At 24.6% G+C, this 24,194-nt stretch overlaps 1 protein-coding gene and 1 long non-coding RNA gene across 7 annotated transcripts; both read right to left on the reverse strand.

Annotated features, from left to right (window-relative positions):
* Window positions 1-2,861: 2,861 nt before the first annotated feature.
* Window positions 2,862-23,302, reverse strand: LOC126905252 (uncharacterized). Of its 6 annotated transcripts, XM_050684787.1 has the most exons (8): window positions 22,973-23,294; window positions 13,367-13,572; window positions 12,406-12,541; window positions 10,131-10,264; window positions 9,683-9,769; window positions 5,848-6,016; window positions 3,253-3,333; window positions 2,862-3,058 (listed from the first exon to the last, which is right to left on the reverse strand). In XM_050684787.1, exons 1-7 carry the CDS (start codon window positions 23,013-23,015, stop codon window positions 3,278-3,280), a joined length of 831 nt encoding a protein of 276 aa, XP_050540744.1. In that variant the 5' UTR covers window positions 23,016-23,294; the 3' UTR covers window positions 2,862-3,058; window positions 3,253-3,277. The 6 variants fall into 6 exon arrangements, 5 of the variants coding, with proteins under 5 accessions (XP_050540744.1, XP_050540765.1, XP_050540757.1 ...); XM_050684800.1 differs by lacking the exon at window positions 2,862-3,058 and having other exon boundaries at window positions 3,191-3,333; window positions 13,367-13,524; window positions 22,973-23,298; XM_050684783.1 differs by lacking the exon at window positions 2,862-3,058 and having other exon boundaries at window positions 3,192-3,333.
* On the reverse strand, window positions 20,980-22,503 carry LOC126905371 (uncharacterized). The gene is made up of 2 exons (XR_007703975.1): window positions 21,663-22,503; window positions 20,980-21,412 (listed from the first exon to the last, which is right to left on the reverse strand). It is a non-coding gene; the product is annotated as an uncharacterized LOC126905371 (long non-coding RNA).
* Window positions 23,303-24,194: the final 892 nt, after the last annotated feature.

Consider the following 24,194-nt stretch of genomic DNA (forward strand, 5'->3'; position numbering starts at 1 on the left):
ACGACCTATTTTCTATGCGCAAATGGCTACCGTATTCAAAAATATGCTATTTTTCTATTAAAATTTTGAGTTTTGTATTTTATTTTATTTTAAAATATCTTATTAGGAGAATATATTGACTTTCATAAATATTATATAATTTAATTGACATAGAATAAAGGTCATAAGACATAAGAAATTAAACTTATTAAATTTTTTTTACTTTTTTAAAGTCGAAAAAGTAACTTATAAATTTAACTAAGCTTAAATAGCCAATTTTATCAAGCGACAAAAGTAACGAACAGTTGCAGGATCGGTAACACCTGTGTCTTTCACGTTTAGGGTACGAGGTTCATACCAGTCTTTGGCAACTAATATTTTGCATTTTTTTTGAGTTAGAATAAAATTTTCAAATCGTTTGATATTTATCTCATTTAGATTTAATAACTTCAATAAATATAAAGGATCTTATCACAATAGTCTCCCCTCGAGAAGAAATTTATATTCATGTTAATATTATTTTACTATGTGGTTCTTTTGTGGCTACGATTTATTTTGCCAACCCTCACTAGACCTACTTTTTTCAACGATACGTCAAATAATTCGTATTTAGTTTAAGTTATTACTCTTAAAAATCGAAAAAATGTTCCTTATTCAAATAAAAAGTAGCTTAACCAGCTTTTTCCATAAAAACAATTAAAAACATTAATAATCTAATATTCTTAAAGTATTCATTGTCGAATTAGATTTGATATGATAAAAGTATTCAATTACAAAAGTAAATAATTTTACTTTGTAATTTATTAATTTTTTAACTCTATTTGTGTGTGCTACTATCAGTCTATAATTTTTTTGTAACATGTTGCTGTATAAATCATAAATTAAAAAAAAAATATAATAAAAAAAGTGTTTTATCCTAAATGAATAAACCATTAATAATAATTGATTAATGCTTTTTTTGAAAATATACGTTGAATTGCGAACCTGTAGGAATAAATACTATTTATATAAAGCTCTATTTGCTTAATGTATTATTTATTTTTATAGTATTTCTGTATGTCAACAAAAAATTTTCTGAAACATTTTGGTTAAAAAAATGCTTGACTTAAGTCGATAAACTATCCTTTTAGAAATGCATCAACCAGCTAGTGGAAAAGTGACTAGCAGAGTACTTAAAACTTTATGGGTACAAAGGCTACTTTCACAAGTTAGAGCGATACTTTCTGTTAGCAATGACAAGCTATATAATTTAGCTTCAATGCCAGATAAAATGATCAAAGTTGCAAATATTCAGAATGATGGTTTTTTAATTGCCAGAATAAGTGACACATTTCAGTCACGTGAACAAGCTGACAAAGCAATGTAAATGAGTAAAATGGAACACCAGATTACAGCAATCACAAAAACAGTAGATCGACTTAGCCACAGCAATTCTCGTGGACACATTATGTGCTACTCGTATAACAAGGCACCAGTACGCCGAGGTGATAATTATCTCCTACAATTATAATTTACGATACGTGTTATTTTCATAATCGGTTCAAAGACAAGGCTACGAAACGCAAACCGCCTTGTAAAAACAAAAACACGATGGGTAACTAACACGAACATCTGTTGGACCGCCTAATAGTAGTAAGTTTCAATCTTGTCGTTTATTCATTGTTCATAGAATCACAAAAAATCTATATTTAATTGATACTTTGTGCGGGTTTTTTGGTGTGGTCAGCAAATGCTAAACAAAAACGTAATAATCCGATAAAAACTTTACATTATTCACAGCGAAATGCTCAATTATTGACACTGAATATTAATACTGTATATAGGTACAATGTGTATTTAGGTTTAGAATTTACTTTTAAGTGTCAATTTATTATTGCAGCCGTCTCAAAGGCTTCTTTGGAACTAATTTTAGTTGGGAGTGACTTAATTATTTTTATTTTAATAATCATACTAGAGAATTTTTCATTTTTTGTAAAACAAGGCATTTGCCACCTTTCAAGCAATTCATATAAATAATAAAATTGGCGAGAAAAGACTGTGTGGTAACTACTGTTGATTAAACGCAATTATTCTACCCGATAGAGATGTTCATACCTCACATTCTAGACATACAGTATTTTTTCAAAAACTGAATTAGTTGCAGTCTTTAATCATATATCAATCGAACCGTCTGATATCCCAAAAATAACAATTAAAATACTTTTCTGATTATTTGAGTTTTTCGAATGAGTTATGGTTTTAAAAATGCAGTTCTGACTTTTCATACACAAATTAATAAATGATGATGCAGCTCCGTGAAACAAGTATAGGGTAATATTTACCCACTAAAAAATTTTAAAAATTTAATTAATTTTTAGCTAAAGAGATTTTTTATTAGATAAACTGATATATATTTTTTTGAGATAACTACTGAAAATTATTCCCTAAACAAAAATATCATAATTTTATATAAAATAAATAAAAAATGCTAGTAAATGTTAACAATTTACTTTTTTTCTGATAACTGTAATTTTTATAAGTTCATTCTCATTTCACCTCTTATCAAAGTCTGATTTTACTATTCAAATAAAAATAAATATTATAATTAAATTATTTATATATATTTATTTTTTATATGCTCCTACGGACCACGAATGGCCATTTCGGTCTCCTCCAAAGCGGAACCTTCTTAAAATATTCTTAAACTTATGTATTCTGGGACTGGTACACCCAGAGAAAAACCTCGATCTATATAATAAATTCATTGTTCAATTTGATAAATATATCATTACTATTGAATCAATGATATATTTATCAATATGATATATTTTTTTCTTGTCTTGAACAATAATTATTTATAAGAATAGTTATTTTGTTCGTATTAATAAAACATTATCATAAACCCTTGATAAAATTTCTCTTTCAATTTTGATTGAGGTTTTTCTTTGGGTGTAGTTGGTCCGTCATCAGAAAAATGGGTGATGACTCCAATTCAGCTGATCTCTTGTTCAGCAAACAGAAGAGTTGCCCATGATTAAGTCTCAAATCCGTGTCCAGTATGCACAGGCATTGCCACGTTATCCACAATTTATTCATATAACTACATTATATACATTATTAGGTAGTTAGACTATAATATTAAACATTTTCCAAGTTATAAATATAAGTTTTTTTTTAATAATTACCAAAAATATAAATATATAACAATAAAATGTACTTATAATTCAATAAAACAAGTATAAAAAATTTAAAAAATGATTTATTATACATATGTTTACAAAGGTTAATATTTACAAAACGTTTTGTTTCCATATCATCGTCATGTATTCAGTATTAATGTTATTATAAAGATCTTCAATATTGGTAAAAGTTTATCTGTTAAATAAAAAATTACTAGTTAAGATAACACTTGTGAGCTGTAGTAATAAATTGTAAATTAAACTATTATATAACCTTTTCAATAATAGACTATTTATTATTACAATTAAGGCACTATATATTTTTAATTTTTTCTAATTTTTCCGAGAACCAGGCCTTTTTTTTATTATAATAAGTGTAAAAATCATGTCGAAAATCTTATAATATTAAATCTTATCTTATGAATATTACACGTGAAGTATTCAATTAAAATTTGAATTTGGCATTTTATTTTTTAATAATAATTTGTTATCTACAGTAACTTTTAATTACACAGAGAATTCAGTGTGCAAGGAAACAGGTTAATTGTTACAAATAATAAGAGCAATAAAACCCCGTTTTTTTAGTCATTTTCTTAATAAGATATTTTTCTTTTTTATAAGTTAGTTTAATATGTATGTTGCCATTTAAAATAATTAGTTGACACCTCTATAAGATAAAAGGGATAGAACTAAAAATTATTCTAGAACATATAAATCCTAATAAAAAATTGTTTTGAAATATAAAAAGAAATAAAAGTATTAAGAAACCATAAAAATGCTCAAATATTAAGAAGCCATAGAAATACTCAATATAAAGAAGCTTTATAAATGCTAAAATAATAAGAAGCCACAAAAATACAAATATATAATAAAAAGCCATAGAAATGCTAAAATATGAAGTAGCCATAGAGATTATAAAAAGTTAAGAAACCTTATAAATGCTAAAATATTTAAAAGCCATAGCAATGAAAAATAAATTGTAGAGCTAGATTACATTATTTATACAAAAGAACGTAGCTTAAAAATAGTATTTGAGATAAAGAACTTCAAAGTTTTAACCTCTTATAAAAGTTTCATAGTGTATTATTTGTTTTTTTCATTCATGAAAATTTGATCAATTTTTATAGATAGATCTTGCATTATTGGATATAGAGAAGGGAGGTGCCATGATGTTTGTTGTTCGCCGACGATATAGTGTTAATAGGAGAAAATTAATCAAAGACTAGAGGTGTGGAGATCAGCTCTTGAAGAAAAGGGTTTAATAATAAGTAGGAGTAAGAAAGAGTATATAGAGTGCGAGTTTGATAAGGTGAACACGAGGTAGGTGAAATGAGGAGTTCAGTGACAATAGGCGTGGACGTGATAGGAGAGGTATAAAGTTTTAAGCATTTAGGATCAGTTGTTTAAAAGAGTGGTGGTATTGACGAGGATGTAAAACACAGAATTAAGTGCGGGTGGATGAAGTGGAGAGAAGCGTCTTGTGCGATAAAAGAATTTTCATGAGGCTGAAAGGTAAATTCTACAAGACTGTAATAAGGTCAGTTATGATGTATGGTTCAGAGTGTTGGGTGGTTGACGAGAAAGTAGAGCAGAAAATAAGTGTAGCAGAGATGAGAATGCTTAGATGAATGAGTGGAGTGACTAGAGAAGATACAATAACGAATGAACATATAAGAGGGAGTACAGGTGTAGCGTCAATAGTAGATATGATGAGAGAAAATAGACTTAGATGGTTTGGTCATGTTATGAGAAGAGAGGAATCGGAAGCTCTAAAAAAAATGATAGAAATAAATGTTGAAGGAAGAAGAGGTAGAGGAAGACCAAAAGAGAGATGGAAAGATGTTATTGAATGTGATATGAGGACAGCTGGTGTGAGCCTAGAGGATGTGAGAGATCATGTCAAGTAGAAGTTTAGGATAAGAGTGCCTGATCTCAATTAGTTGAGATTAAGACGAGGAAAAAGAAGAATAAGAAGATCTTGCATTATTGGATATAAAATTAAAAATGAATTTAAGTTTACCAAAATGTTATGAATCATTTTTTTTGAATTACGTTTGTTTCATAGTAAGGATAGCGTGATATAATTATACAATGTAAGTAAGTAAGTAAGGAAATAGGTCAATTGTTACAAACAATAAAAATAATTGAAACATGTTTCCTTTCTTACTGACACATTCTATATAATATTATAGTATTCATAATAACGAATAATGGAGATTAATGATCATATAACAACTTTCAGAACTATTAGGCTATTAGAACTATTAAAAAAAAGTAACTCATTATTTAATTTCTATACATGGTGTATTTAAGGGGATTCAAAGTAGCAGTAAATATTTATTGACATAGTTTTATCGAGATCATTTATATACTTAATATTATAATAAAGGGCTGACCCTCGGAAGATTTGAAAATATAGCTAACATCAAAACAAAAAATTGTATCATCAGAATATGATAACATTATTATGAAAAAAATTATTATAAACCAATTAGTTTTAGTGAAGCTTTCAGCTTATTTTTTATATATTATGTAGTCTAAAATTTTCAAATGCCATGAGTACTAACTATAAAGGATGTCAAGGCAAAAATCAAGAGGTCTATATAAAATATTTAAATGTAAATATCCCAATTCTTAAAAATTTTCCCGATACGGCCTTTTTATGATTTTATGGTATTATGAATACTGGTATTATGTTTACTTAACATACTTCTGAAACCTCTATTCCTATAACCTTCTTGCAACATATTATCTGTGTACGATTGAGTCAAATGTTGAATCACAATAATTTTTCGCCATTTTAGTTGATATTGTACAAAAGTAGCTTCACATGTTAAATCTAATTCCACATTGGGACCTTGAAAATGTTTTTTTTCTATCTAAATATCATAAATGTAGTTGAAATTAATAAAATATAATTTTTTCTAACAATATAACATCACATAAGTAGCTTTCAGTAGGTAACGTGAGGAAAATAATTACCCTAGCAATTTCAAAATTCATTATAAAAATATTTTTGTTTATAATTTCATATAAAGATTTTTTAGACTCTTTTATTTAATATTAATTTTTTTGATAAATTTGAATGGCTTAAAGTTTTATCAGCTAGTGTATTTTATATCAGTTTTTTAAGTTCATGTGGGTATTTTTTTGACAAAAATTTACCCAATACGACGGAATAGTGTTTTGATTTTTATATAGTTTTCATGTAAATTGTTATTAAATATGTTGAGTCCGTTAAAGATAAATTTACCTTGTGTGATTTTATACTAAAAATTTTAGCAATTTTTAATAACAATAACAATCATACAATATATAACAAATATTAAAATATATAAAATATTATAATATATATTATTAGCTGACCCGGCAAACGTTGTTTTGCCATATAAATTATTTCTAGGAAATATTTTTTTAGTTTAATAAAAATAACTAACTTACTATAAGTGTGTAGGGTGTATTTATAATCGAAAGCGTTGTAGACAATGAAAGTATGCTTTATTTAGGTTAATAAATTATTCATTATTAAAGTAACGAATATATTTTAAATTACAATTCTCGATAGCTATCTAAACATCAAAAATAATTATTATTCATATTTTTACTATTAATTATGGCAGTTGAAAAAAAATAAAGATTAATTTCTCAGCGCAATAGAGTGTATAATATTCTAGATGTCAAAATATAATTAAAGAAAATTGGAATTATACACTGCGATGAGAATTTATCGTACTACAATTATTATATTTGATTGCTATCTTGCAACCCTATTGTGGATTTGTGGATAAAATAAAAAAAAATTTAAATCGCGATGGAAAAATTGGGGTTGATCGTAGAAGGGTGAAATTTAGGGTTGCATGTATTTTTTAATGCTGTATCATAAAAAATAAAAACAAAAAATTTTGTCTAAAAAATAAAAAAAAAATTAAGGGGTGGACCAACCTTAACATTTAGAGGTATGAAAAATAGATGTTGACCGATTCTCAGACCTACCCCATATAGAAACAAAATTTCATGAAAATAGGAGGAGTTTGACAACAAATACAGCGACACGAGAATTTTATATATTAGATTTTTTATATTATTTTGTAGGCAAATATTAATATATATTGGCAAATATTAATTAGCCAATAACATTTAAAAAATATATAGAGTATTTGAACAAATTATTTTAATCTAATTTAGTTTTTATGAAAACAGCCTAAATATACATTTTTTTATAATAATATTTATAAATATACATATGTATACGCTTGTGTCATTTTATATATAATGAATAAAATTTTCAAAGTTATGAGTTGGCAAAGCTACATAAGTACAATGGTATGCTTGAGTTTAAAAAGATTATAACATTTTTTTATCTGCTTAAAAAGTTCTAGTTTTCACTTCTTATGTGTTGTATTGTCTAATTTAATATATATATATATATGAATAATAAAAAATTAATTTTTTGAAATTTTATCAGATAATTCTTTGTGATTTTCTCTACAATTGCATGAAAATGACAATCGTTGGGAACTGATACTTGTTGCCACGTTGACATCCACGTAAAATTGTTTTCGTCATCTATTTGCAATTCTTTTGTTATCTAATGCAATCAACAATTCTATGAGAAAAATATGATTTTATATTATTTTTAATATTAAAATATTAAAATTAATATTAAGGCATACTGCACCTAATTAAACAAATAAAACAATATCCAAATAAAGATTTCACGCTAGAGATGTATAATTATGCATTAATGTTGATGGAGGATTTATGTATTTTAATTTCAAATTTGCCACTTAATCATTATAGTATGCCATCACCAGATCGTCTGGCCACTAACTTAATTAATAGTGATTTGATATAAGAAAAATAGTATAATGACGTTGACTTAGCAACAGTTATTCTAAATAGTGAGTTACAATGAGTCTGATATTACTGACAGCTGTTTATGCTGAATAAAGCAGCTTTTTTTTGGATGCACCAGGTGGAAACGGTTAGACATTTTTAATATCCTTAATTCTTGTGAAAATGCGGTCACAGCAGAAAATTGTATTGGCAATTGAATCGTTAGCCATTGCAGCCACTTTGTTTGATCATAGGCGAATGGTACATTTAGCATTAAAACTACCATTATAATTTATATCAAACCAAACGCGATGAGTAAAATAAAAAAAAAAGTTGAATAGCTGTAATATTGTAGAGAAATTCAACCGTCATCCAGGATGAGTGTACTATAACTCATAAACTATCACTTGAGGCGTTAAATATAACAATGCAAGGTTTGAACGACAACTATAAAGTTTTCGGTTTTGCTGTCCTACTACTCTCTAGTGATTTCCAACATACATTAATAGTCATTATTCACTCTATTTTTTCTGAAAAGATTGACGTATGTGTAAAACAATCGTCTTTATTGCAAAATGTTGAACACTTCGATTGATAATAAGCATGCGAGTACAGTTACAAAATTTCTAAGAAATTGCTGGATATTGGAAATGGTAAAATAAAACGACATCCGTATAAAATGGGCAGACAATTTCTGCACTGTTGTTTAGAAAATTAACTAATTGAGAGTCTCTCGGATGATATCTGAATAATTGTTTGGACCAATTATGGCATCAAAAAGTGTTATTGTTGACGAAATTAAGATTTTTAGACACAATAATTGTTGCCAAATGATCTTATGTCTTTTAAATCAATCAATGTTAGTGTTAATGAACACGAAATCGTATATTTTCCAACTGCATTTTTAAATCCTCTGGATATACCAGAAATGCCACTACACTATCTTCAGTTGAAGATTGGATTACTGATTATTCTTTTGTATTCCTTAAGTTATGCAACGTTACACGTCCCACAAACATGGGACCTACAAAAGGGTCACGGGATAAGTTCTTGAAGCAACAATTTTGTCTGTATAGTTTAAAGGAGAAATTATCAAGATGTCATGTACATCAGTGATATCATTGTAATCTCCAATACCATTTAAAAGACTTAAATTTCCCATTTATTTGGTAAATGTTGATATACGAATTGATAAATGTAATATTGTAAAATATAAATGTAAAATAAAATTATGTTGATTTGTGTTTAATTTTAATTTTGAGAAACTTAACTAATAACTTTTAAATTTTATTCTCTTCTCAATTTTTATATTTGCTATAACGTTATTGCAAAAACAAAGTTGTTTCCTTTACAATGTATAAGGGATTAACTTAAAAAGTATTAAATAATTTGAAAACAATATGTAACTAATTATATATATATATATTAATGTTGAACTTTTCATGTGAGTAATAGTAATGTAAGCGTAATAAACGTAAAATCATAAGATTTATAATTCTTATTGTATGTTTAATGTTTTGATTTATTCAATTGAAATATTATAATTATATATATATATATATATTGATAAATAATACAAATATATATATATATATAATTAGTTACATATTGTTTTCAAATTATTTATACTATTAAATATTTGTTATTTAATTATTATATTATTATATTTAATGTTATATAATTATTTATATTTGTATTATTTATTATACCTTAAATTGAATACCTAGAGTTTTTGAAAATAGAGTTCCCTCGGAATTAACTAAAACTGGATAATTTTTTACTTGGTAATCATTTGCCTGAAAATAATATGAATATTTTATAAGAATGAAATATGGTTTTATAAAAGCATGATAATTAAATAAAATAAACAAATTTTATACACCAAAGTATTGTCTCTGAAATTTCCATATTATACAAAACTTTAGCAAAGTCAAATTAATAGCTGAGTTTATATTTTTATAAAAAAACATTTATTTTTAAATCAAGTGGTCAATTGCATTTTATTAAGTTAAAGAAGTAATAGCCTGGTATACACCTAGTAGAGTATCAGTATTCATGGTAAAAATTTCAAGATGACTATACAAATATTTTAAAGCTTAAGTTAAAAATAAGTATTACATCGTTATTTCCATTATTATTGAAGTTATGGAAATTCACCTGATTACCATTGATATACCAAGTTAATGAAGGCTGAGGATATGATTTGTAAGAAGAACAATTTCCTGACACAAGTTCACCGACAGCATATTGATTACGAATACCTTCTATTAAGGGGTTTCCTTCTGGATAACCTGTCAATTATAAAATATGTAAATAAAATTTGATTTTATATTCTAAAATTTCTATAAATTAAATTCAATATTAATATAAACATTAAAACCGACTATCTATATAACCTTTAATAAATGTAATAAAATAAAATGAACTGAATGTAAATACAATATTATATTATGTGCATAAATGGGTAAGTTAATGAAAATAATTAACTCTAGTTAAGTAGGAGTAATGTCGATAATTTATAAATTAACGAATTATTAATTTAAATAAGTTAAAACCAGTTTAAAAAAAGGTTATTTAAATTTTTTGGTCCTTAATTTTTTTTTTCCCAAAATCGATTTTTTATTGGTTGGTGATGTTAGAGAAGACAGAGAATAGATTTTCAACTTTTAAAATTGAATTGAAAGAAAAATATTTTTTATTTGTTTTGTGGCTAATATTGTTTTGAACATTTTTATGCTGATTGCGTATTTCTATCTTTAAAACTACATTTGTTATAAAAGAAAAACTTTTGCACAGTGAGGGGACGTCACAGTGTGGGTGTGACATAGTTGGAACAAATATCGATGATATCTGACAATAATTAAAATCGCTATCATAAAAAACGCTTCGATGTAAATCTGTAGGCAATGTTTTATTATTAGAAATTGGTGTATTATTGCAAAAGCAAAATGAACTCTTATTTCCTTATTTATATCCTAATTACAATATTTATTATTAATAAGTATAATATATGAATAAATACTTAACATAGTAATTAAACTTAGAAAGAAATTGATATTTAATAATTTAATATTATAATTTTTACGATGAAATTATAAAAAATTATTAAATAATGGTATACTTCGTTATTTCTAAGGAAAACGTGTATAAAAATTAAAAGACTTGATGCAATACTTCTAAAAAAAATAATTTTGTTACCTATGAATAAATATATTGGTCTAAAGGAATTTTCATCAGATATTAAAATATATTTTTTTAAATCTATTTTTGCGCCGTTTTCTTATTGTAACTAGATTTTTTATTTTAATTAATTTTTATATGTTTAAATACTCGTTTTCTAATTAGTAATAGCCTCAAAAAAGAGGCAATAGAAAAAATTTAAATTTAGCTAAAAAATCAATTTGAGAATCACATAAAGAAATTATAATTTTTCCATACAGGTTTTTTTAATTTATTACTAGGAACAGTAATGCAATTACAGAGGTTTATTCGACAAGTTCAAAAATTCTTTTTCCCGAAAAAATTTAGAAAGTTATATTTATTGTTACAAATATATAATTTAGGGTTGGGGAAAATTCAATTTAAATTCACTGTATTCTAGCTCTTTTGATAAGTAAATGTAATAAATTTTCTATATAATCTAAAGTGCACTTTAAAACACACACACAAATCAATATTAACAATAAAATTGTTAATATACATATAATTTTATAAAAATGTTTATGAAATTTTGAATTTAGCTTGATTGTTATTATCTAATTTACTGACTAAAGTCAAGTTGTTTCAACGGTAAATTAATTTAGTTAAGTTGAAAAGTTAAAAATTAATTAATTATTAATCATTATTGATTATGTGTAATAATTTATTTATCTAGTGGTATATTGTGTATTAGTATTAAATAATTTAATATCATAATACATAAATATTATTGAATTTTTTGTGTAAAACTTGTTTATTTTGTATCTCCGTTGTGGTCAAATGTGTTCAAATTATGAATTGGCGAATAAAATTTAAAAAAAAATTCACTTTGCAATGTGACATAGAACATGGATTGATAAATTTCTGGGTCGGAAAAGTGAACATGCTACACATTTTATACTCAAATGAACATAAATACACTAAGGTACCTGTAACACACCCAGGAATTCAGAAATTTTTTTTTTGCTGTCTATTTCTTTATACATTAAAATTTATAGACATGTGGATAGTTTTATTATTTCGAAAATAAAAATTCTTTAAAAATAGATTTCATTAACTAAACAACGTGTACAAATTTAAATTATAAATTTTACTATTTTAATATCCATTACAAGAGAAATTGTGTATATAAGCCGAAACGGCTTTAATACGTAGTGCATTATACTTATACAAAACTTTAGTATTGGTGATAATCAAGTTAATGAATACATTGACCAAATAAATATCTACATACTTATAACTGACATGTTAGCAGACTTAAACTCTATTTCAAATTTGGGAGCATCTGTGGAGACTTCACATTTGTATATTCCGCTAGTTTGTAGTGTAAGATTTTTAAGTGTAACTTTGCGCATATTACATTTAGTCAGCTAAAAAAATAAGATTATCAGGTTATCTGTTGTATTGTATGTATAATTTATAATAACTTCAGAAATATAAATGCATTTATATTAAGTAAATACATAATAGGTATATTATAATACTTTTAAAATATACAGAATGTTCAGTAAGTAAGGAATTATATAAATTGTTATAAATAATGAGAACAAAAGAAACTCGTTTTCTTACTTACTGAACACCCTATATAATTTCTTTTGTGAAAAATATAACTTTAAAAAATTTACTCCTATACATAAAAGAATCACATAATAATTTTATTATTGTTATCTTTGAGTAAGTGCTAATCAAAGAAAAAAAACTAGTATAGTTATAAAACAGCTATAACAATTGAAATCTGACAGTGGTAACATCATTTTCATAAACCGCTCCAAAAGTAAGTGTTAACTAACGAAACTTTTTAACAATATCAAATTTAAATTCTCTTGGCGTATAGGTAAGCAAAAGAAGTCTAGAGATAAGTGTGAATTTTCATGAACAGATAACAAAAAATACATTAGGGTAAAAACGTCACTTTCTTGTATTTGTATCGAAGCAAAAAAAAGTTCTATTAAATGAATAAGAAAAGTAAATGAACACTTAATATTTCACCGTAATTAAATAAACTAAACTTAATTTAAGTAAAAAGGAGCCTCATCAATAACTAATGAATTTTTAATGCTTATTTTGTATTAAGTGGTATATAAGGAGTTGAAAATAAATCTATTAAAAAGAAAATAGCGAACAGGAAACATATATTAAATTTTTGTTGTATGACTAATGAAATAATATATATATATAAGTTTGTATTTACTTACATCTAATGCAATGCCTGATTGGTGGAATACTTGAACAGAAGGTATGTCTTCCGGGACAAATCTGTAAAATTCATTGTCATCTTTATACCATTTTACAGAATATAATTTACCATGTCCCACGACAAAATGGCATTCCAATGTTACCGAATCTTTTAAATCTACAAATCGTGGAACCAAAACATCAATAATTTTCAATCCAATAGTTACTGTAATAATGCAAATTATTATTATTATTATTTTTAAATTGCATCTATAATTAATAAAAACCTCTGTTATTCTATGTTTTGAAAATGTAAAATTTTTAAGAGTATATTACATTTTATATTTTTACAATAAGATATCATGTGTTTGCAAAGTCAATAAATTGTTATGAATAAACAATACATCACGCTATCCATTATCATGTATAATGAACTGTTTCTGTTACAAGAGTATTTTTGTTTATTGTTGAAAAATTGGCATATATTATCACATATGGATTATTTTTTTATGATCATAAAACTTTATTAGTAATAACTGTTGAATACTGATGACCACATATATGTATTTTTATTTTGACAAAAAGTGTGACAGGTGATGATTTATTGCTTGGGTTATATATTTGTTTTTATAAAAAATATTTTATGGCTGGTAATATATTACTAATTCCTATAATACAGCTTTTATGAAAATCAAATTATGTTTGTAATGAATCGGAATTGATCATAAGACTCGGATAATAGTTTACAATAAGGAATATACACAAGTGTGAAATTGGCATCAAGTTTAATGTATGTTTTTAAAAATTTATAGCTGAAGTCTAGAAAGATGAAAATTAATTTTATATTTTATCGAAAATTTGAATAACTTTGCCTACACCAACACCACATTGAATTTAAAGGCCATACAAGATCTATTAATAATATCATGTTTTCGAATATTACTGAATTCTATTTACTTTCAATCTCTTCGATGTTTGTAAAATATTCCCATAAATTATATAACATTATTTAATTTTACTGATTATTGTTATTAGATTAACTTATAGTATTCTTATAAAATTTTTCACAACTAAAAATGTATAAGCCCTTCTAATCGATACAAAAAATGCTAAACTTGTAAAAATTAAAATTATTAGCTCTCTCCTTTCTCCAAGTATTTATTAATGCTTACTTGGGAAGAAAAAAGGGATTTAGGCCCCGTTTAAAGAATTTGTTCTTTCAAAATTTAGAAAATTGTATTCATTATTATAAAAAAAAAATTAGGATAAGGCAAAATTAATTCAGTACTCTTAAAAATATAATTTTAGTAGCCTTTATGGGCTTGACCTTGAATTTAAGATCATTACGGAATCTTAATCATAATATAGTATTAAATTGTTAAAAAATTGAAGAAAATTTATTTATTTCAATTGATACATTATAATATATGCATTTAGTTAATCATTTTTAAATATTAAAATGGCGTAATATACATTTATATATATATATTTGTGTTATTAAGAATTTTTTTGTATGTAAATTTTATTTTATAATAATGAATTAAGAGGTATATTGTCCATTTTGTATAGTAATAAAATAAATAAATTACTAAGAAAAGTAAAACAATTTAAAGTAAAAACATAAGTATAAAAAATATTGCAAACTGTACAAAAATGTCTAGTAAGAGCGTATAAGCTTAACTTTTAGTAATTACTTTTTAAAATTTTCATAAAATTATATGTTATTGTTTTTACAAATTACACTAATATTTTATAATTGAATTAAAATAGTTTGTATTATTTTATTTTCAGTAATGTAAATGTTTATTATAACGTTGAAATATCATAATATTTTAAAATAGTTAACAATAAAATAATTTATAGCTTAAGTATTCACATGAATATTTGGTTTAGTAGAGGATTAGTTGGTGAATGCACAAAAAGCAGTGGAGCAATGCGACTTTGATTAATGCTCTTCGGAATTATATATAATATAATGGATGATAAGAAATATGCACAAAAGTATAATATATTAAAAAAAAAAACGAGGAAAAGCTATAAAATATGAAATAATAAATAAAGCATTTAATGGGCGTTAATATAAATAAAGTATGTATTTATTCTCAAACTTCACGAACAATAGTAAGAGAATCAAAAAAAGTTTCCCCATTACATTTATTTTACCTAGTTTACCTTATGATTTATAAGCTCAAAACTTAGTGAAACACTCTGTATAATATCGAAAGAATCCATGTACTTTTTTAAATAAATTAGTATAGTGGCATTATAAGGAGTTTTCTAAGGGGGATATACATGAAATAATTTTGAACTAACACTCAAAATAAAAAAAAATTAAATCTTTGCCATGTAAATAATTTTGTTCTAAGGATCATCCCTAATACCCCACTCTAAAAATTCACCTTAATTAACAATTTATCAAATAATAATATTGAATAATCATTTTTCATATTATAATAATATAATAATATTTTTTATTGGCAAATTTAAATATAAGTGTTTGAATATGAAAAATTTACTTTTTCACACTGAATGTAGGATTTCTAATCATTATCAAGTAATTCTTAATATATTAAATATTTTATGAATAAATTTTGATCATTGTTTTGTTAAAACCGTTTATTAACTAGCTAATAAAATGTTAAAGAACAATTCTCATTCAATTAATTTATTGAATTATTTGATTTTCGAACAAAACTGAATTAGGGTATTAGGTTTATTTCGAAAATAAAATAAAATTTAACTGAATTTTTTCCTTATAAATCGGTTTGAACTTATATAACCAACTCTTTTGAAAATAATTCAAATTGATGTATGATTTAAGTTTGTATAAATATTGATTATAAGCCCAAAAATTAGGGTTCACAACATCAATAAAAATTAGAGGTAATGCTGAAATATAACAGTAATTTTACAGGTTTTTTTTATTCTAACATATCTATAAAATTAAAATTTATATTAAAACAGATTAGGGGTCATATACATATAAATTCCTGGTAATTTTTGTTTCTAATTAAGCATAAAAGTTTTGAATAGTACAACTCTTTATAAGCTATAAGAGTATATAAATTTTGTGAAATGGAAGTCATAAAAAGTTGTAGACAAATAACTTTTATGCTTAATTAGAAACAAAAATTATATTAATATCTATTTAAAAGTACAGTATTGTAAAATAATAATAATAACTTCATAAGTTATTTGTGTTTCATGTTCTAATATGCATGTACTTTTTTTACTTAAAAAACTAATAAATATTATAATACTATAAAAAATGAAAATATGTCCTAAATCTTTAATTTTAATTATAATAGTGGTATTAAATACATCGATAGAATATAAAAAAATATAATTAAGTACATAGTTATTTTTTCACTTCTATAAAGTTTTCCTTTTTATCTTTATAACGACCAATTTACATTTATGTGTTATATAATTTGGTATATGTAAAGCATATAATACTTAGTTCCCTAACTTTACAATCAGACATAAACATTTTAGACAGTTGGTTCTTTATCAGATATTGATGTAAAAATCTTGGTGAAAAAAGGTTAAATTACATTGGATATTTTAGGTGGAATACGTGGAAATACAAAACCAGCTTTTCGATTACACCTTAAATATCTTTCGATTAGATAGTACAGATCTCGTTTTATTCTCTAAAAAATATAGCTATATATGTATTACTGTAGTGTAACTTAAGTTGAATAACCCTTAAAAGTAATCGCTTATCGAGTAGAAAAAAAAGCTTTGAGCATTAAATTTGGTGATAGAGTTTTTATATTTGAACATTTACAGTTGACATTAATGTAAAAAAAAATAAGTAGAAAAGTTTCTTTTTAATAATATCTTTGGAATCATATGATATGTAATATAATAGAGGAGACAATCCGATTAAGGGATAGAATAACCCGAGATAATTCAATATAATTTGAATAGTAGAAGCATTGATTAAAAATTAAATTATGTATCATTTTGTCAAAGTTGTGTATATACTTCAACTTTAATACTAAACAAAGAAACTTGTAATCTAGCGATTGTGTAATTAATGTTTCATAGTATTTGATAATTTTTTTTTTTTTTGTATTCAAATCAAAAAATGAAGATATACCTAAAAATGGCCATCAAAAATTATGAAACGTCATTTGAATATCTAACTAAAAAAATGAAACTTTTTATCCATTACTTTTAATTTATAATAACATACATTATTTCCTTACAAAATCATAGATTTCTTACAAACAAACAATAATATTATAAATTAAAAAAAAAACTTTTTGTTTTTAACATAACTTTAATATGATAAGGTAATAAAGATCATAAAGTTAGAATCATGGTAGTTCCATAGATTAAATTTTTATTTTTATTATGTGGTAGCACTTAACATTAATTGAAGAATTCTTAAAATTTTAAGCAATTATGATTTTAATTTCTAAAAGGAACTTACAAAAAAAACTTTTATATCACAATTTTAGAAATGTATGGAGTAAAATTTCTGGGGAGGTCCAGCTGTAAACTAGGGACCAAGCTTCCTTAGTGTCTTCTACCTGTTGTCTATAATACTAAACAATTTTTAAATAAATACTTTTATTTATTATAAATAAAAATTTAGTTCAGGTAGGGAAATGGCTAAACATAGTTTTATTTAACGCCTATAAATTTCTTATAATTAATTTACAGACTAATTAACTTATTAAGCTGTTATTATTAATTTTTCATATTAATAAAATTTTGTATAGTTATAAATTAGTAAATTATAACTTTCCAAAGAAGTTATAGTGTAATGTTATCTGAACGTCACGAAATTACCTTAAACATGATATCATAAAATCATCGTATAGAATTCTACATAACTTTTCATGTTAACCTTTTTGAGTTTCTGAACATCAAAGTAATATCAATTTGATATCGTATAGAAGATTTGATAAGAAGTATACTTTTAAAACATCATCAAATCTGCCGTTTGGCACTACATATTAGTTAAAAGGTGTTATTTTGTAACCTCACAATTTTATAAATTAATTCTATAGATTTAATTTTTAATTGAATAATAATTTTTATTTTTAATATTTCTATGGTGTGGTGGTTATGTAACCTTTTAATATAATACCTTTATAATTGTATAATGCATCTAGGGAAAACACTAAAAAACAAAGCAGCCTATTTTGTTGTATGAAAATTTTCTTCAACAGTCTTCAATGCACTTAATAATAAATAAACCTACCACGTAATGCTTTTACACCATCAAACAAACTCGTATTCTTTTTCTACCTTAGTAAATATCTTATCTGCCATTTGCTATTCACCATTTTTGTTTCATAAATTGCTTAACATTATGTAGCGTTTCTTGGATTTTTTTTGATTTTTTAAGGGTATAATTTCTTTTTTTTTTAAATTTTTGTAAAATTTTTTTTTTTTAATTTGATTTAATGTTAAATTTCAGTTCAAGTATATTAATAAATTTGAGATATTCTAAGACCAAATTATCAGCTAAAATTTAATTTTTAAAATATTGATAAAATCTTTTTTTTTTTGTATTTTTAAATACATATAAAATAAATTTAAAAACGTTATTATTGTAAAGTTTTACTTTTTTTATATTAAAATTAAAGTTCAATTTTCTATTATATTTCACATGTTCTTTTGAAAATTGTATTATTTTTCAATAGAATCTTTAATATTAAATCTTAAGATTTTTCAAATGAGTAATTTTATTATTTAACAATATGTTTTAAGTAAAAAAATAAATAGTATATGAAAGGGATACAATGTTTTAAAGTTATAGTGAAAACCAAATTGAATAACTATAAATAAATTATGCTGACTTAAAAGTTTTAAGTATAAATTATAGAATTTGGGTTACATAATATATAAATAAATTAAACACGTTGTTATTAGCCTAAATATTTTAATGAAATACTTTTGGAGCTCTTAAACAAATTCAAACATTTATGTGCTAGTATATTATACATACTGGTATTAGAAAATATTTCCCTCAGAAAAAAAATTATTCTTGAATTTAATTCTATTGTATATAATAATAATATTTTTTAAATATATAAATGTTACTAAGCAAATCATAATATAGTTTTATTAAAATATAGCTCAAGAAAAACTTTAAAGTAGTTTTTTAAAACTATTTTTAAAGCTTCAAATGAATTTTTTATTTGTTTGTAAATTTTGTATTAATTTTTACAATCATGTAGGGAGCAGTTCTAATTGCATAATTACATTTTTTCTTTTCAATGGTTCTATGTACGTTAAATTTATACAGCTAGTTACATGGCATACTTTCTAAGTTCATCTCTTATGCTTTGTTAGGGTTTTAACTTTGTTTTTTAAATGGGAACCCAAATTTTGAATTTAATAAAATGTTTGAGTTTTTAAATTAATAGTAGATGGCATTTGAATTTTTAAACGTTTTGTTTATAAGATATAAAATTTTAAAGTATTAAATTTTTTAATTAATATATATGTATAATACAAGAAGGATAACAAATACAGATAACTAATTGGTTTTTTATGTTGTCACTATCACAGTCACGGAGTTTTTATTGTCAATTATGACTATCAATAGATATGCTTTCTGTATTGCCAGTTGGTGTATTTATAAATTCACAACAATGTGCCTTACTACCTTTGAAAAACAATGCTACATTTTTGCTAATATTGACGTCATAAAAAACCAATTAACTACCCGTATTTGTTATCCCCCGTGTATTATACATGTATATTAATTTATAAATTTAATACTTTAAAATATTATATCTAATAAACGAAAACGTTCATAAATTCAAATGCCATCTACTATTAATTTAAAAACTCAAACATTTTATTAAATTCAAAATTTGGGTTCCCATTTAAAAAACAAAGTTAATACCCTTACAATGTATAAAGGATAAACTAAAAAGTTTTACATAGTTAATAATTCAAGAATATTTTGTAACTAAATGTAACCAAAAAAATGTTTAAATTATTTTTATTCTCTAAGTAATTGACTGAATTATGATAAAAAAAATCACCCTATATACATTATAAAACCTTGTTTCTAATTTTTGTTTTTATTTTGTAAAAGCTACTAAAAAAAAAAAAAATTGTATTTGACTAGTATTAATATGACAAAGAGAGAAAACCGGGCATGTTAAACACCCTTTGAAATATATAAGAAATTAAAATTTAGTATGATAGAGTTACATGAAAATGAGCAGTTTTACATCGTTCTATTTCCCGAACTTAACATGCTACACAGAGTGGTGCCCTCTTTCATGTGTAAGGGAGTCAAAGATAGATGAGACGGGTATTGTGGCCGGTTTGCACCAGAGACCAGACCAATGAGAATATCACAAGAAAAATCTTGTTGGCGCTTTGAGGATCGAACCCAGTACACCGTGCACATAAAAATACATTTCTACCTACCAACTAGGCCAGGCCGACCTCATAGTATGATACAATTATATAAATAAATAAAAAATTAAAATTTTGAACGTATATAATCATATAAACTAAATTAATTGATCAGTAAATTTGTTTATATTAATTTAATATGGAGGGCAGGGTAGTATGTCAGTAACCTTATCAGTGAAACTCAATTTTTAGCTTCGATGCGAAGCGAAGAAGGTATTAATTTTACTATGATGTGTTGTTTTTTTTTTTTTTTTTTTTGTCTGTTGCCACTTTTTCTCAGCTCTCACTGGACCGATTTCTTTCAAAAATACGTCAAAAGATCACAAATCGTATCTAGTTGAAGACATTACTCTTAAAAATTGAAATATTTTCCCTTGTTCCCCGCAAATGGGGGAAATCTCCAAAAAAATTACAAATTTAAAAATCGGTAAATTTTGTCATTTTTTTCACTTTTTTTTCTTAAAACTTCCATAACTTTTTCAAAAATCAACAAATCAACATAATTTTTTTTTATACTAAAACCTTAGATATTTATCTTTCATTTGATATCATTTTTTTGAAAATCTAACACTTAACCTGCTCATTGGGGGGGATTTAAAATAGCAACTTTTTTACAAAAACTAACTTTTTCAACTTAATTTTTGAAAATGTTCCGGAAATACTGCGTCCTTTAAACATATATCAAATTAAAGCTTATTTTATTTACTACAAAATGAAAAAAAAAATTTGTCCCGACACTTTATCTTCTGCATGTAAACGGCTTCCGTAGTTAAAAAAACGCTATTTTTGTGTTAAAATTTTTGATTTTCGATTTTAAATTTTCAACTTAAAAGTGCTATAACTTTTCGAAAAATGTAAGTATCAGCACAAATTTTTTTTTTATAAATACATTATAAGTACATCTTTCATTTGACATACTTTTTATTAAAATTGGACAATTTCTCCTTATATAGGGGGCGTTCAAAACTTAAAATATTGTAAAAAACATAAATTTTTTTCAACTGAACTTTTGAAAATGTTCCGGAAATACTGCGTCCTTTAAACATATATCAAATTAAAGCTTATTTTATGTACTATAAAATGAAAAAAAAAAATTTGTCCCGACACTTTTTTTTCTACATTTAAACGGCTGCCGTAGTTAAAAAAACACTATTTTTGTGTTAAAATTTTCGATTTTCGATTTTAAATTTTCAACTTAAAAATGCTATAACTTTTTGAAAAATGTATATATCAGCACAAATTTTTTTTTTCTAAATACATTATAAGTACATCTTTCATTTGACATACTTTTTTTTATTAAAATTGGACAATTTTCCCTTATATAGGAGTCGTTCAAAACATGAAACATTGTATAAAAAATAGAACTTTTTCAACTTAACTTTTGAAAATGTTTCGGAAATACTGCGTCCTTTAAACATATATCAAATTAAAGCTTATTTTATGTACTATAAAATGAAAAAAAAAATTTGTCCCGACGACCTATCTTCTATGCGCAAATGGCTACCATATTCAAAAATATGCTATTTTAACAAATTTTTTTTTTTAATTAAACACTATCTACAAATTTGCATCGAAGCGTTTTTTATGATAGTGATTTTAATCACTGTCAGATATCATCTATACTAGACCCAACTATGCCACGACTCCACTGTGCCGCCACCCCACTGTGCTTTTATTTTTAAATTAATACTGTATAATAATCATTTAGTTCTGACAAAATACTTTTATAATGTAGAGAATATGTTAATATATGCTTTATTTCCAAGTTATTCTAAAATGTTAAGATAAAAAGCATTTTATTATTAGCATGATATTAACTTTATTTTTTCTAATGGAAACATATATAAACTATCTTAATAATTAGATAATACTCTTATTAAGAAAATAACTGTCGGATAACAAATTTTAGACAAACATTACGCTAGTTATTAACATTTTTTATCAGGCGGAAGGACAGTGGGCCGAAAAATGTTTAATGATAAAAATAGCAGCACCTGCACTTCGTCGTCAGTCGTTACTTAAAATTGTTAATTACTGGATCTAAAATAAACCAATAAAAAATTTGTCAATACTATTCGATTGTAATAATAAACATATAATATTTGTATTCATTAACTAAAGCCGATTAATTAGCCTATAATTAACTGTAGCCATAATTATTACATTTATTTCTGGTTTTATAAGAATAAAACATTACATTTTTGTATAAAAAATAAAACTTTACTCACCTTTCATTAAAATTAGAAAAAACACGAGTGTTAAGACATCCATCACAAAAAATAATAATTGTAAGGCAAAACAGTAACTAAGGCTGCCCGGTGCGCACTGTCGTCGCGGTCGTACACGTGTATGCGAATATTATGCTTGCAAAGGTTTCTGAGCGATTCTGTAAAATGCCAAAGCGCATCGTAGGGATTCAGTGCGCTCTCACGGATAAGTGAAGGTAGAAGAGAAAAACCTATCGATGGAAACTTTGACTCAATGTTTTGAATGAAAAATGAATCGGTTTATACAATTTGTAATGATTATGAGAAAGGAAGTTTTTAGATCTCTGTTTCGATAAATAAACGGTTACAAAGTATTCTACTTGTCGAATAATGAAGTGAACATTAATTTTTCCGTCGAAGTGAATAAAAAATGTATAAATCAGCTCGATTGTTAATAAAAGGTTTTGTAAGAAAATCTAAGTGATTTGAAATTCCTAATTCAGTTAAACTGATAAATAAAACTATATATAGCGAATTACCCATTGCTAACATAGTAAGAGAAAAATATACACGATATTTCAAAGTTTACTTTACGATATTGATTGATATTATGTATGTTTTAAAGAAAATTAACTATTTAAACAAAGTACAGTAAAACTTCTATATGATATGTAATGAGGAACAACCAAATTTGTTATACAGAGAAATTCGTTAAATATAATTACAATTTTTGTTTTCAAATTTAATTGCATTACATCCATATTCTGTATTGTAAGAAAAACTTTAAATATTATGTCATACATAATAGGTTTACTTTTAAAGAATCAGTGAGTTTTGTTTGATTATTATTTTTATAAATTGTATTTTTTTTGTAAAAAGTTTTGATTTCATCGAGTTAAAAACAAATTTCATCGGAAATATTTGTTTGTTGTGTAAAAACATTTCTTGTGATTGAAAAAGAATTGTCTATCTTTTATTCTGTGAAATTGGTAANTTATGTCATACATAATAGGTTTACTTTTAAAGAATCAGTGAGTTTTGTTTGATTATTATTTTTATAAATTGTATTTTTTTGTAAAAAGTTTTGATTTCATCGAGTTAAAAACAAATTTTATCGGAAATATTTGTTTGTTGTGTAAAAACATTTCTTGTGATTGAAAAAGAATTGTCTATCTTTTATTCTGTGAAATTGGTAAGTTCTTCTGTATATTCCTCTTCGTCGTCTTCTTCTTCGATTTCATCA

The sequence above is a fragment of the Daktulosphaira vitifoliae genome, unplaced genomic scaffold (assembly GCF_025091365.1).
Source record: "Daktulosphaira vitifoliae isolate Bord-2020 unplaced genomic scaffold, ASM2509136v1 Scaffold_1, whole genome shotgun sequence".
Lineage (NCBI taxonomy): Eukaryota > Metazoa > Arthropoda > Insecta > Hemiptera > Phylloxeridae > Daktulosphaira > Daktulosphaira vitifoliae.